Genomic DNA, 14,254 nt, shown 5'->3' with positions numbered 1-14,254 from the left:
ACTTCAAGCTTTCTGCAAACCCCCGCGGGGGAGGGGGGGGGAGAGAGGGTGGCCTGCTGGCGTGAACCATCTCCAACAGCGGCGGGGGCTGGCGGATGCGGTAAGGTCCTCCCACTCACCTTGGCGATCTGCACACACCAGTTGAGCAGGCACTGGGAGCCCACGTTGTCCTTGTTCTCCTTGACATAGTCCAGCAGGCAGCCGTACGGCATCAGCTGGGTGACCAGCTGCACGATGGAGGTCAGGCAGATGCCCAGGAGCCGGCACACGTGGGGATGTTCCACGCTGGCCATCACGTAAGCCTCCTGCACCATTGACAGCATGAGTTAGGCTGGGGCGTTATTACAGTAACACGGTATACCATGGTATTTCAGCTGCACAGACGAAATTTTGTTGGGGAACCCTCTCCTCCGGGAAATTTTATCGCCAAGACTTCATAATATTAGTGTTGCATGGGAAAATACCAACAGAATAGCGTATACCACGGTAAAATGTCTGGACGGTATGAAAAGGCCAACCGAGCTTACACCATCCTCATCCTATTGCATGGGGGTGTCCCTCTCGCCTCCCCTCCTCCCCACGCCCCAGCTGGCCTCTAGATGTTTAGACTCCGTTGCCGACTTTCCTTAAACACCCGCATTTGTTCCTGAGGCCTTTCGCGCGAGACCCCATCTCCAGCCGGTCGCTGCCCGGGGAGTACACTGTTTACACCTCTCTGGAGAAAATTCGCAACTGTGCGCAAACGCCGTTTAAACACGCCCCACCCCCCCCCCCCCAACCCCGACCCGAGAACATTCTGTCCGACAGAGAGCTGCGGATCGTCAAGCGCCGAGCACTCTGCCATCCCACCCCGTTTCTTTGGATACTTCGCTTTCGACCACGGATGCCGAGTCGCCCTTACAAGGATGTGGCCGTTCCCTGGCATGTGCTCGTCCGTCCATTTCCCTAAGGAAGGGGTGTGATGTAATCTTTCGTCTTGATTGGTCAACACCAGCATTCAGTAACCTAATTTGTCGAAGCATGTTATTTTTTTTGGAAATGTACATTTACGTTCCTAATCCTCTTTGTGGGACATTCGGATATCGCGCGCAGTCGACAAACTCCGAAACCTAACCGATGCCATTTGGTGTCCTAGAGGCAAGATTTCAAGATACAAATACGTGGTTAAACTTAAATGTGGGGGTTTGTACTTATGGGAAAGCAGCTTCGCAGACAGGAAACGCTGGCCGGGCTGCTTTTACCTTTATACCCTAAGCAGATGCTGCGTTCTGGTAATTTAAGAGGGGCCTACACCACTGACGACGGTAAGGTACTGTGGAAAAACACGAGATACCCTAATTGACAAATCACATAGCCAGATGTTGCTGATGATTCACTGAACCCTGCACTGGCCGGTCGCCTCTTAGATCGCCCTTTTTTCTTTTGTTTTAAAGCTAATTTGATTAGTACAATTCTTTTTAACCAATAATCAGAATGCGAGCATTGGGACAATTTTCTGTAAGGCCATATAAGAAAGAAACCTTGCATTTTCATGCTTGTTTACTCTGGATCCGTTTCAGAAGGGTCCAAACTTCACAGACTTGTGTGAGTCCCATCAGAGCTTTGGGGGGAAAAAGCCCCCCCCCCCCCCGCCCCAGCCTATCAGGAATCAGGTTAATAAGACAGCAGCCGGTTCCCGCTGCGGCCCATTGGCTGCTGGCTGAGGGGGCAGCCAATGAGGGGACAGCCTCACTCACATCCATGATCTCCTTGTTGGCTTTGGGAGAAGTGGCTTCCCTCAGAACCTTGATGGCGACTGGGATCTTGACATTTTCACCCTCGGGGATCCACAGACCCTGCAGGATAAGACAAGCTATGGAACCACAACAGGCTGTATCTGAGCACAGGCCCCAGAGCACAGATATCTCAGCTCCGGTCACTGATAGCTAGAGGCAGTCCTGAGACTTACTTATCTGTAAATAAACTTAGTAAAAGGAAAGTTCAAGCTGAGATAGACTAGGCACAACTGCAAACCAGGTTCTTCTGTAAAAGTATTTGCTCTACATACAAATCGGCACTAGTGCTAATGGTAGCATGTTCAGCACAGTGACTGTCACCCCGGTGAAAGCTGGCAGGAACTCGGCTACCTTGTAGACCGTGCCGAAGGCTCCGGAGCCCAGGACCTTCATCTTCTTGAACTCGGTCTCCTTCAGGATGCGGAGCAGCGCTTGGTTGGGCGCCTCGCCGCTCGGGGTCAGGGGCTCCACCAGCTGCAGGGGGCAGCAGAGAGCGTAGCCTTCAAGGTGCGCTCACACTAGCGTGAAAAAATATCATCTGACCGGCGAATTTGCGTAGTCCCGAGATCTGGCACGGTTCTTTTTAACTGTCGATAGCCAGAATATAAATTTGTAACTGGAGAAAAACTGTACGAGAGGCAGAGAGCATTCCAAAGGATCTTGAAGGTAGAAAGAATATTACAGTGCATTCTACAACACGCTAATTAGTGTGCGTCACACCTAGCTAATCTAGGCTGGAAGGCTAATATTACAATATGCATTTATTCCACTGTGTGCTGTTAATTTCACAATACTGACTGGTGAAGAAAGAAAATTAGTATTTTTCAAATGCATATTTTAAAGGCAAACTATATATGACTTATTCCTTATTAACATCACCAGGGTGCATCATTTACTGTTTCCCAAATAAAACCTGTTAGGTTTCGTCAAATGATGTCAAATTGGGTGCACATATACAAAAGTTTGGGAATCACGTATTTAAAATCTGACCAAATCCACGATGTAGTGTTTGAGACATTTACATTTCTGATCAGCAGCAGTGAGCAGGGAGAAAGGTTCTGGGTTTGAGAACAAGGTCAGGGGGAGGTGGGGGGGGGGGGTTGAGGAAACACTGAGGATATGGACACCCTTAAGATAATGAAACCCTGCCGGGCGCCCCACCTCCTTCTCCTGCAGCAGTCTGCGCAGAGTCCTCTTCCTCTTGATGCGCTGTCTGCGCAGCAGCACGAAGATGGCGAGGGCGACGATGACGAAGGCCAGCAGGCCGCCCACCACTCCGGCCGCGATGGAGGACACCTGCACCTGGGGGCTGAGGGGAGGCACTTTCCATTAATGCTGGTCCCCCCCCCCCGCGGGCCAGGGACACTAGCCCCTCCTTCCTACTCACATCAGGATGTTTCTTTTAAGATATCCCATCATGCTCTTCTTACTCACCTTTTCAGACAGCCTTCCAATCCAGACCTACTACATCTGCATAGAGAGGTAAGGGGGGGGGGGGGGGTTAATCCCTCCAGAGCAGACACATCCATGTAGGGCTCTTGCAGTGAGTAGGTGCAGCTGGGACTTACCCCTGCGTGCAGTTGACGTGGCACGGCTGGCACTCGTTGTACTCGTCAGGGTACTTCCAGATGAACGTGTCCCCCTCCCCTGGGACGCCGTGGGGGCAGCGGTGGACGCAGTGGGGGCCGTCTTTGAAATTGGCACACGCCGTGCACGTGTCGGGACCCTGCGAAGCAGCACAAAAGCGTTGAGAGGAAGACCTCCTCGCCTGCAATCTGCGGCTCTGTGATCGGCACGTTCAGACTGGCAGGCTAGACTAATCACACACAGGCCACACATTCCTAATAAGGCTAGAATAATCAAACACAGAGCACATGTTCCTATTAGACCGAGGCTAGAGTAATCACACACAGAGCACATTCCTGTTAGACCAAGGCTAGAATAATCACACACAGAGCATATTCCTGTTAGACCAAGGCTAGAATAATCACACACAGAGCATATTCCTGTTAGACTAAGGCTAGAATAATCACACACAGAGCACACGTTCCTGTTAGACTGCGATGGTGCGAAACAGCATCATAGGAAGGTGTAATATACGTCAATAAGAAATTAAATGTGACATCGTGGACCGAAATGCACGAGCGACCTTCATATCCCACTAGAGGCGGGTGTGAAACCTGATGAAGGTCGATACGGCACAGGATACGTACAGGGCCCTTGCAAGTCACTCCCGCCTCATTGGGGGCACACTCCGGGTCACACTCCAGGCAGGTAGTATTGTCCACATACTCCCGTGGCATGCTGGAGTGTGGACAAAGAAGGGGAAAAAAATGGATGCAGGTGCAACTGCCAGACTGCAGGGGGCGCTATTCCTGTGTAACAAGGCAATGTGTGCCCACCTTCAAATAATATTATGCTGGCAGGCAGGGTCCCATTGGCAGGGGATGCCACTAATCCTATTTAGGCAGACTCCACTCTGCTCAAGCTAGAGATCTCAATCACCAGCAGCGAACAGGGAGAAAGGTTCTGGGTTCGAGGACGCAGAACAGGTTGGGGGGGCGGTGTTAATCCCCGATTAAGGGAACACTGAGGATTTGGACCAGAAATAAACACAGAAATGCCCCCACGGCCATAGTTACACAGTAGGCGTGGTCGCTAAGATAAATGATGCATGACGGTTAAGGTTAAGGACATAGATGCAGGACCCATTTCTTGGTGGTGGGGTGGGGGCGGGTCTCCTCTTACCCATCCTGCAGATTGCAGGCCTCCACGCAGCGGCCTGCTCGGGAAAAGTGCAGGCAGGAGAAGCACATGGAGGGTCCCAGGCCCCAGCAGCCGTCCACCGCACACATGGGGTCGCAGGTTTTATTCTGCAGTTCTGCACGGAGACACCAGAGGGAGCCACACAAGGCCCAGCTAAAATGAGGAACTCCATCCTAAGCCTTCCTAACCAAGATATATACAATCCACGGGATTTCAATGCAATTTCAATCGCCCAAGCCCATCGGATGACATACATGGTCCATAAATAACAAGTAATACAGCAAACAGAGACACGCCAAACGGATGCATCTTTGTGTAGGACTTTGCGGGCTCATGCAGCATTCATGCAGTAACCCAAGACCCAGAGAGTGCGCCCTCTGGGGTTGGGAATGCGGTATAACATACACATACATATATATAAAAACGTATATATATATAAAAAACTTACCGCAACTGACAGGGTTCATGTTGTTGTCTACTCGGGCAGTTTGCTTTTGGGACTTGAACAGTTTGCTCCAGGACAGCTTGTCGGTGTAGCACAGATTGCGGTTCCTCTGGATGACGATGTCGCCATCGCTGATCTCCCTCAGGGACCGGAGGCCCAGGTGACTGATGGGAGTGTTGGCGACAGCAAAACTCACGGTGCCCCTGACATCGGAGACACGGCGAGCGTTACGGCTTTGCCTGCCTGCCGAGTACTGCCTGCCGAGTACTACACTGTGAAGAGACCTGGGCAGCTTCTAACCATAGTTAACTTCTTTTCAACTTGGAATGACGACCAAAATGACCTTAAATGAATGAGTGACACCTCAGGAACCCTGATTATCAGCATCCTTCACTCACGCCTGCCCCCATACCCCCCCACCTCCACCCCCAACCCCCCTGAGCTTACTGCTGCTTGGTCCTTCCCCGGATGATCTCCAGGTTCTCAAAAGGGCTGAGGGAGGGCATCTTGTCGGGCCAGTGCTGAATCATCAGGAAGCCTGGAGAGGGGCAAGCCAGACAGGTTTCTCCACCACCGAAACTTGAGTGTTTGATGATTATATGCAGGGGGGTGAACAAAATAAAAGGAGACACCCAGCAATTAACTTTAGTTCCTGCACTGCCTTGAGTGGCCAGCTGCTGCAGCAGCTCCTGCCCGTTTGTTTTGCTTTCGTTCGCACTGTGTGTACTGTCCGTTTGGTACTATATGTTCGTTTGTCTGTGCACTATGTTCTTGCTGCTGCATGGGTACGGGCACCCATTGACAGCTTCAGTCCTTCTTGGAATGTGTTATATAAGGCCTGGACTGCATCTGGTGGAGTACCGGAACATTCTCCAAGAAGGAAAACCTCTAGCCCTTTTAGAGCGTTTTTCCACTGCATCAGGTGCCGTACTTTTGGTACTTTGAGAAAGTATCAGAAGTACAATCCTTCGAGGTGCTGGTTTTCCACTGGCTTAAAAACTAGTACCACCACCGAATGACATCACAACGCGAGTTGGGGTATTTTGTACTGAATTCGAAAAATGGCCGTAGTATATTATATGGCTTGGTGATGTGCAATATAAAAAATGTGCAATATCACGTTATGCACGTACAATTCTTACATCGTTAGTCAACTATTAAAATCAGTCTTTTTCTTACTTTCAATTCTGTATGGATATTATAGCGCAGGGGGTTAAAGTTTCGCTAAAATATTTTTAATCTGTAACTCTTATATGGAAAAAAAAATTTAGCAAGCTGTGCAATTTTAATTATTATTCCTTTTATAAATACTTATTTTGAAAATCAGTTTAAAGTTGTATCTCCGCTGCTTTTGCATGAGCATGCGTTCTCCGAGACAATCAATCACTCATTCTTGCCGTTTAAATCACTCAAAGACAGGTTTGAGTGACTTTTTTGTTTTATAAATTCCCCAATATTTAGTACAATAAAATCATATCGCTATATACATGCTTTAAAATACTTTAAAGTCTTGTCATGCCGTCCTGATCTTTTTGTTGTACGTGTTCTGATGACCAAATTGTTTTTTTTTCCCCCCCCCCTTTGTTAATCATTTTCTGATTTCGGCCCTGTTTTCAAGTCAGTGTTTGTATTGTGTTTCAGTGGCTGGCTATTTACATATCCAAGAGTTTGGTAACGAAGTACCAAAGAAGTACCCCAGCTGGTTTTTGGCACTTTCGATACCAAGCGCCCAAAGACTTGAAGGGGAAAATCTTCACACTCTGAGCTCCAGAACTTTCCATAAGTCTGTGCGGTTCAGCAGGGTTAGGCCTCTGTGCCTGTGAGCGGAATGTCGCTGGGTCGAGTCCCACGCTCAGCAGAATAGTGACATGCGGGGAGGGTGTGGCTCACCAGGTTAGAATGCTGGGATTGGAAGGTCACAGGTTCAAATCCCAGGGTTGGCGGAGTGATTCCACCATTGAGCCCTTGAGCAAGGACCAGAACCCCCAATAGCTCCAGAAACAGGCTGCCCCTCATCCCTCATTTCCCAAAATATATGTTGCTTTGGATAACAGCGTCTGCAAAATCGATGTCGCTGTAACTGGGGAAGCCAAGAAACAGCATTTGACTTTATCCTGGCGCTCACTGATGGACTCCTGAATTAGTTTAGCAGTGAGTATGGGGGCATCAACGTCTTGGAATACAGGAACATGTTACTTTTTCCCCGTTCGGGGTTTAGTGCCTTTCAGCGTTTTCCTTGGACACGAGCAGAAATCGGCATCCACCCAAACATGACTCAGCTGCGCAGCTGCATCTGTAATCGCGATTTAGTCACTTCGGAGTTAAAGTCCCTTTTTTCGTGCCCGTTTCCGTTATTTTGTTCACCCTCTATGAAACAGAACCGGCTGGATTTCGTCGAGAAGATTCCAGGGCTCGTTGTCTTAAACAAACCACCCGCATCTTGTCCGGGTATGCAGAGTACAATGAAGAGCATATTTACCAGTAATTTCCTTCAGAGTCTTGAAGATCTCCAACTTATTTGCATCCATCTCTGGTGTGCGGGTGAATGTGTCCCTGAAACAAATCCATTTATAAAGCCCTTACAAACACAGCTCACGCTCATGCAGTTAACACCCTGCAGCTCTTCCCATGAATAATGGCTGGGTATTTCACTAGAGAAATGACCTAATTACACCCCTGCTGGGACTTGAACCAGCAACCTGTAGCCAGTATGCTACCTACAGCCCTTAGCCCAGTTAGATTTATGTGGACTGATACTGTGGCGTGATACCAATAGCATCATTAAAGAGCAAGAAAGTGAAGAGGAAACATGGTAACAAGATGTGTGGTCACCATGGTAACAGTGAAGAACGGCCATTGTAAGCATAAGCCCTAAACCGTTCTGCTACGAGGCCTCTACATGGGCGCAGCTCGGAATTCTAGGCCCATCACAAATATCACTGGGGGCTTCACACCTTCACACCCATGTTAAGGTACTGGATACCCCTGGGTATCCCACGCCCCTTGTGTGCCCTTGGAACTGACCCCCTGAAGGTGGTGACGATGATGGCCACGTCCCCGTTGATCTTGGTGCAGTTCTCGAAGGAGTCGATGTTGGAGGCGTTGATGGAGAGGACCCCGGCGAGCGGGCCCATGCCGAGCCCGTTGCAGACTGCGGACACAGGATGGGGAGGGTGAGTCTGCCGCTGGGTGGGGTGGGGGTTTCAGGGCTGCCATGAAGACCACCCTACCTTTAGGACACGGGCCCTCGCACTTCTTGCACTTGCGCACGCCGTTCTCATCCACCTCGTGCGTGTCGATGCTGCAGGTGCGCACACAGGCGCCGTGGTCCGTCACGACATAGTTATCTGGTGGGGGGAGGGGGATGCAGCTCACGTGAAACTCAAAAATACAGCACATCCTTGTTTTCTGGGCTTCTCCTGCAACTTAAAAGCATGCAACGCAGAGTCGTGTCCGTGTCATCCAAACCGATTTCCTTGAACGATTTCAGTTTCTCCGAGATAAAAGAAAACATCACGGTCCGCAATTTCACTGCACTTTCCTCCACAAAGTAGGACAAGTAGTACTGGCAAGAGATAGTAGATTATTATCTAGGACCGGCTCAGGAGCCGGGGCTCATTTCGCAGTTTAACTTTAACCCTGAACAGGGGAGTAACGGCAGACTTCCCTCCCTCATCTCGTCGGCCTGGATTGAACTCTGCGCGCACGTGGGCCGGCCGTAATGGCCGGGCCGCCCTGCAGGGGGCGCTCATGGTACAGGCTTTAGACAGCACATGCAGGGCACTAATAGTAGTTTGTAAATACAGCCTGAAGAATATTAAGTAATATATATTTTTTATAGTGAAAGAATATGAGTAAGCATTAAGACACACACAGTGATGGTGTTTTCCACCAATCAAGCCACTCATTTGTGTGGGGCCCCCTGTTGGCCACAAACAGTCACTACACTAGTGTAAGTCGGAGGTCCCTGAACAACAAACCCGCCTCTGCACACATACACTCAAAGAGTATTCCAGAGATTGTTCGGCGGGACCACTGGGGTTATAAACCGGATAGACTCACGTGGGCAGTTCTTTACGCATGTGGCCCCGAAGCTGTATTTCCCATTGGGGTTGGGGTCCAGCTGGTGGCTGTTGGCATTGTACAGCATCAGTGGGGGACAGGTGTCCTTGCAGGTCCCCTCGTCCTGGAAGGCTCGGCACGCCTGGGCACGACGGGAAGACGGGGAAGGAAAGGAGAAAGAGAAACATGAAGGGTCAAAGGTCACAGAGCAGGAAACGTTAGCAAATTAGCATCTATGTAATACTCAGAAAATGGCTGTTTTTTGATGTTTGACTTGCGAGGAGTGTAGAGCGGGGGGGGGGGGGGGGGGGGCTAAGCAGACTTGGCAGGGTGCTCCCTTACCAAGCAGTCGGTGGACTTGGGTCCCGTGCAGCCGCTGGCGCAGTACTCGTTGCAGCAGTCGCTGGGCTTGGGGCCCTTGCATCTCCCGGAGCACTGCTCGGCGCAGATGAGGCGGGTCACTGCGGGTGCAGGGCAGAGCACAGCGGCTTGAGCCATGGCGCCGGAGGGGGGGGGGGGGGGGCACATGCCGGCACATGCTAGCCACTGCTCAGGCACCATTCAGCGGGCTGACAGGCGCTCATGCTGACAGACTAGTTTGGAAAACCAGCTCTATCGGCGGCCAGTCAGCCCAGAAACGACCAACAGCACCAAGGACCAAGCCCCCTGCAGTTCATGACATTCCTCAGATCAAATTCACCTTTCAAATTCACATGAAACATCTTTGGAACCAACCCCAAAAATTCATTCTCTAACATGTGGTACAGCCATGTTTTCCCCTTGCTGTTCAGTGACACATTCCTCTGTCACCGGGTACCTCTGTCACTAAGCAGAGATGCTTCAAGCACTCATACTTACAAGTTTGACAATTTTCCTTGCCCGGGGCCCAACAGGAGCCATTGAGGCATGTGGGATCACACTTTTCACCTGCATTATGCCCAAAAAAAATGGAAAAAAAAAAGTTTAGCTACTTGTTATAATGTCCAATCACTCAAACTGTATGTATTCAATGTTCTCCGTCATGATGAAATGCCCTACAGCAGCTAAATGATTGACTGAGCGATCCATCACTGCACTCCAGCTCTCTATAAATATTTAACACCACATGTCAGGACGCCTGCATATCTAGGAACTTTCAACATCTTTTAGCATCTTTCTGCAATAATTACAGTTCTGCAAAGATCAGACTGGCCCATAGGATCTTCTAGATTTCTTTGAAATAAACACTATGAATATTAGCTTGGTGATTAGAAAACAAATGCACTTTGAAGACCTGTCTTCATTTTGTAAACATTTTACTTTCACTGCTGCTGTATTGCTATTTCTGGCATTTATTGGGCAAATCATAATACCTTTTGATCACAATCCCTCAATCACCACATAACCCATTGACATGGATATATGTAGATTTATAATACAGTAAATAGTAGCCGATTGTATTTTGCAATGAATTTGTTGCGGCAGGCAACGACATCGTGAATACGGTTGTACGCACAGTTGGCCTGGTTGGCCTTGGGAAGCTCCATGACAGGGTTGCTGTTCTTATCCACGATGTCGTACCACTTGATGGTCTCCACGTTGCACATCAGATGGTTGGTGTTGAACTTCACCCCTCCTTTCAGGATTTCTGCGAGGGGGGGAGGCCACGAAGCATGAAATCGCATGTGGGGACGTTCGAAAAGATTAAGTCGATATTTTATTGATGGCGATGAGGGACTATTCAGCCGGGTATTTCCCCTGCCATGAGTGGCCAGCGAAGAGGATTCTTTACAGCACTACAGAGAATTAAGAGCTTAAGGAATATAGACCAACGAAAGTAAACATCCCACAAGAGCTGAGGGCCAAATTTGACCTTCTATCATTTTATATCTCATACTTTCATGGGAATCCTTTATCGGTTGATGATCCTTAATACTTGGACTTAACACAATGTTGACAAAGTCAACAAACTCATTATGATATGGAAGAATTTTGGAAGAGCGTTACGGAAACCCACCTGTGAGGCTTCTCAGCGACAGCTGAACGACCCCCTTGGTGATGTTCAAGCTCTTGGAGGTAATGTTCTTGTCATTGTTGGACAGGACGGTCAGTGCGTAATTGTTCTCATAGAGGGTATGGCCGCGGATGATACGCAGGTTCTCCAGGGGGATGACTTTCACCTTGTTGAGGGCGATCAGCACGTAGCCGCCCACTTCCTGGATGCTCTGCAGAAACAGGAAGTGAAGGGGCGGGGCATCATTCCCATGTGGTTGTAAATTCAATTACAGAGGCTTCTCTGAACGATTCAATGACTTGGGGGGGGAAGCGATCAACTGTTGCTTCAATGACTTGGGGCAGATATGGAGGGGGGGTGGGGGCTACCTTGAGGAAGGTCAAGTCGTGGTGCTCCTCGGTGTGGGTGATCTCCAGGTTCTCCAGCACCACCGTGCAGTTGCTGTAGATCTTTCGCATGTTCTCGTAGTGGCCCTCAGCCGTGCCCAGCAGAGAGAGCTTATTGCTCGTGCCCTGGCATACTGTAGTGGACAAAGGAGATTTTTAAGAAGGTCAGCGATTGTCTCGTTTGAATTTCTTCAAGGCCAGGCGAGAAATCATGGCAATGCGGGAGCCGAAGTAGACACGGCCATCATTGACTGGAGGGCAGAGCTTTGCCCAGAGCGACTGACCAGCATGTCAAAGACAGCTCAGCTCGACTGGTTTATGTTGGAAGTGTCTTTCACGCCCCCTACTCCAACAGAAACAATCGGCCCCTCAATCACGGTGAGTCAGACACGGTTTTCCCACGTTCGCTCCATCTTTTGCCCCGGTAACCGCCGTCACTGTGGAAACACCCGACACAGAGTCTTACGGGGCGAGGAGGGGGCCTGATTTTCCACCGCAGGCTACAGCGAAAACATATAATTAGCTGGGAAATAAGGTTAAAACGGAAAGAAAACCCCAGAGTACGGGAACTGGTGTGGAAATCGGCCGATGGAGAGCAGATAGGGATGGCAGCACCCGAGCGTAACGAACACGAGCAGCCAATGGCTCTGCGGCGGGAAGCCATGTGACTGCAGCATGTCACAGGTCACGGCCCCTGTTCCGGTGCTGGGAGCCTGGGCTGAGGTTACTTTGAAGGGTGGGACTGAGACGGTGGACAGGGCCGCATTTTCCAGGGTTCGCGAAGGTGACACTTGGGAAAACAAAAACTCTCAACTCGGTGAGAGACGTGTCCAAAAGCGCGGGCCCTTATGTGCGGCCCTGTGGAATTCTGGGATGCAGCGATGTTGGAGGGACAGAGATTCCCTGGCATATTCAGGGGACCCTGAACATAATAGGGGCCTGAAACCCAAACACGGCGCTTGACATTTTGTCGGGGGGGGGGGGTCCAGGATTTCTAGCTACGCCCCCTGCTGGTATTACACCACAGCCTATGACACTACAGACACCACACGAGTGACACACTTCCTGCGGCTGTCCCAGTGAAACTCCAGGGGCCGTGAATCAGCCAGCTTATGTCTGACTTCAGGCCAAGCTGATAATGGTAAGTCCAAAGGTCTGAGTTATCTCCAAGTCACATGACTAATCTGGCGCACTCACGGAGGACAGGCAGACCCCCTATCGATGTTAATGAAATTAACAATCATTGGACTCATGCATGTTTCGTGTGTAGATGGACAAGCTTAGTCACACACCGAAATGGTGTGTATATATCATTAATATATAACTCCACAGGGGCCGCAGCCGCACTGCCAGAACCCGAAAAGCCCGCATTGTTTTCACAGCATTGCATAACCATGAGTGTGTCCAGGTGCTGAGAAGCGGTAAGAACCCCCCCCACCAGGGCCACAGCCGGTCGGATGGGCGGGAGGGTAAGAATGTCCCATCTCGGCACCGGCAGATAACTGGAGCAGTTCTTTTCCCCACTAGGGCTGGTAGTTTTGGGTTTAGGGCTACAGCCAAGGTCCACGCAGCCCCCATGATCTGTCCCTGGGTTTCGAACATGGCAACAGAAGAGCTTCACTCCCCCCCCTCCCCCCCCGACACTGTTACAGAGCTGCTGCCGTGGCGATGATTAGACTGCATTCCTCGGCACGCCTGGACGGACCAGCAAAATGAAAAGCGCATACTGTCCAAACCTCAGTATTAAGCAAACACACACACACACACAGAAATCCTGAGCAAATATGACTGGGTACCAAATGTACCGGACACCGAATGCTTGTTCTGCAGGGCGGCGTGCTTTTATTCTCAAAGTTACTGGTGGCTCTGAGTCGCGGTTCAGTGTCCCGACGTGCAGAACAGCCTCTGGTGAACAACCCGCACAGTACGACGCATTCAAGGCTGGAGATGCTGATAAAGAAGGCCGTGTAAGTGGGAGTGCAGCCACGAGCCTCTGGATTAATCTGCTCCAGCGTAATGGGTAACTCAGTGAAGGATGGGGGGAAAGAGACTGCACTATGAAAAGTTACGGACTGAAAGTCTTAAACAACCTGTTACACAAGGCCACCAAAATCACATAAAAAATTTAAAACCTGCATAAAACATAGGCCCAACAAAGAGTTAAAAAAAAAATGATTAAAAACAAAGAATAACCAGTTACAGAAGGTACTTGTTTTTTAATCTGTTTGTCCCTTCAAGGCTGGGCTGATGCAGGCAGGATCTTGTTAGACTGGGGGGGGGGCAGGCATCGCAAGACTTAAAACTACGTCAATCAGAAGGTGCTGTTTAATACCCTGACATCCGACGCGGCACATAAATTCCCCAAAGCATCGCTCACCATCCCCCCCCCCCCCCCGCCACATCAGCAGACCGAGCCTCGTTCACTTTACGAGTGCTTGGAGCAATAACATGAATTGCACTGTGAGTAAAGTGCTTGGAGCAATAACATGAATTGCACTGTGAGTAAATAGAACAGAAGAGCAATCAGGCAGAGCACCTGCACGTCGGGGCGAACGCAGAGAGACGTCACAATAACCTAAAACTAATTATAAACAAGACAGACCACATTACCGTGCCATGTTTTACACAGAAACTACGATTCTAAAGGAAACGTTACATTACAGTTTATTCTGCTCAGTCTGCTGCTCTGCCAATCCTGCATTTGTGAGACATGAGTGTGTCTCCGGCCTGACACCTGACACTATACGCGGTCTCGCTATCGCCCCCTGCAGGGAGGCAGGGCAAGAACATGTCACCAGCCGGTGGGTTTACTGAGATGTTAAGCAGA

The 14,254-nt window shown here is 49.9% G+C and overlaps 1 protein-coding gene across 2 annotated transcripts in view; it reads right to left on the bottom strand.

The window, feature by feature from the left end:
- Positions 1–14,254, bottom strand: part of egfra (epidermal growth factor receptor a (erythroblastic leukemia viral (v-erb-b) oncogene homolog, avian)) — a 55,862-nt gene that overhangs the window by 9,775 nt on the left and 31,833 nt on the right. For both annotated transcript variants that reach the window (XM_023815602.2, XM_023815605.2), the window contains 19 exons: positions 11,410–11,561; positions 11,045–11,252; positions 10,544–10,675; positions 9,907–9,975; positions 9,391–9,509; positions 9,049–9,190; positions 8,217–8,333; positions 8,011–8,137; positions 7,466–7,539; positions 5,434–5,524; positions 4,990–5,189; positions 4,524–4,656; positions 3,989–4,079; positions 3,344–3,501; positions 3,210–3,245; positions 2,937–3,084; positions 2,127–2,249; positions 1,737–1,835; positions 120–305 (listed from right to left, as the gene is read on the bottom strand). In XM_023815602.2, coding sequence (XP_023671370.2) covers positions 120–305; positions 1,737–1,835; positions 2,127–2,249; positions 2,937–3,084; positions 3,210–3,245; positions 3,344–3,501; positions 3,989–4,079; positions 4,524–4,656; positions 4,990–5,189; positions 5,434–5,524; positions 7,466–7,539; positions 8,011–8,137; positions 8,217–8,333; positions 9,049–9,190; positions 9,391–9,509; positions 9,907–9,975; positions 10,544–10,675; positions 11,045–11,252; positions 11,410–11,561 — 2,405 coding nt within the window. The remainder of the gene's footprint in view (positions 1–119; positions 306–1,736; positions 1,836–2,126; positions 2,250–2,936; positions 3,085–3,209; positions 3,246–3,343; positions 3,502–3,988; positions 4,080–4,523; positions 4,657–4,989; positions 5,190–5,433; positions 5,525–7,465; positions 7,540–8,010; positions 8,138–8,216; positions 8,334–9,048; positions 9,191–9,390; positions 9,510–9,906; positions 9,976–10,543; positions 10,676–11,044; positions 11,253–11,409; positions 11,562–14,254) is intronic.

Source organism: Paramormyrops kingsleyae, chromosome 4, assembly GCF_048594095.1.
Source record: "Paramormyrops kingsleyae isolate MSU_618 chromosome 4, PKINGS_0.4, whole genome shotgun sequence".
Lineage (NCBI taxonomy): Eukaryota > Metazoa > Chordata > Actinopteri > Osteoglossiformes > Mormyridae > Paramormyrops > Paramormyrops kingsleyae.
Note: the sequence above shows the minus strand (reverse complement) of the source record. Positions and strands in the feature narration are given on the sequence as shown.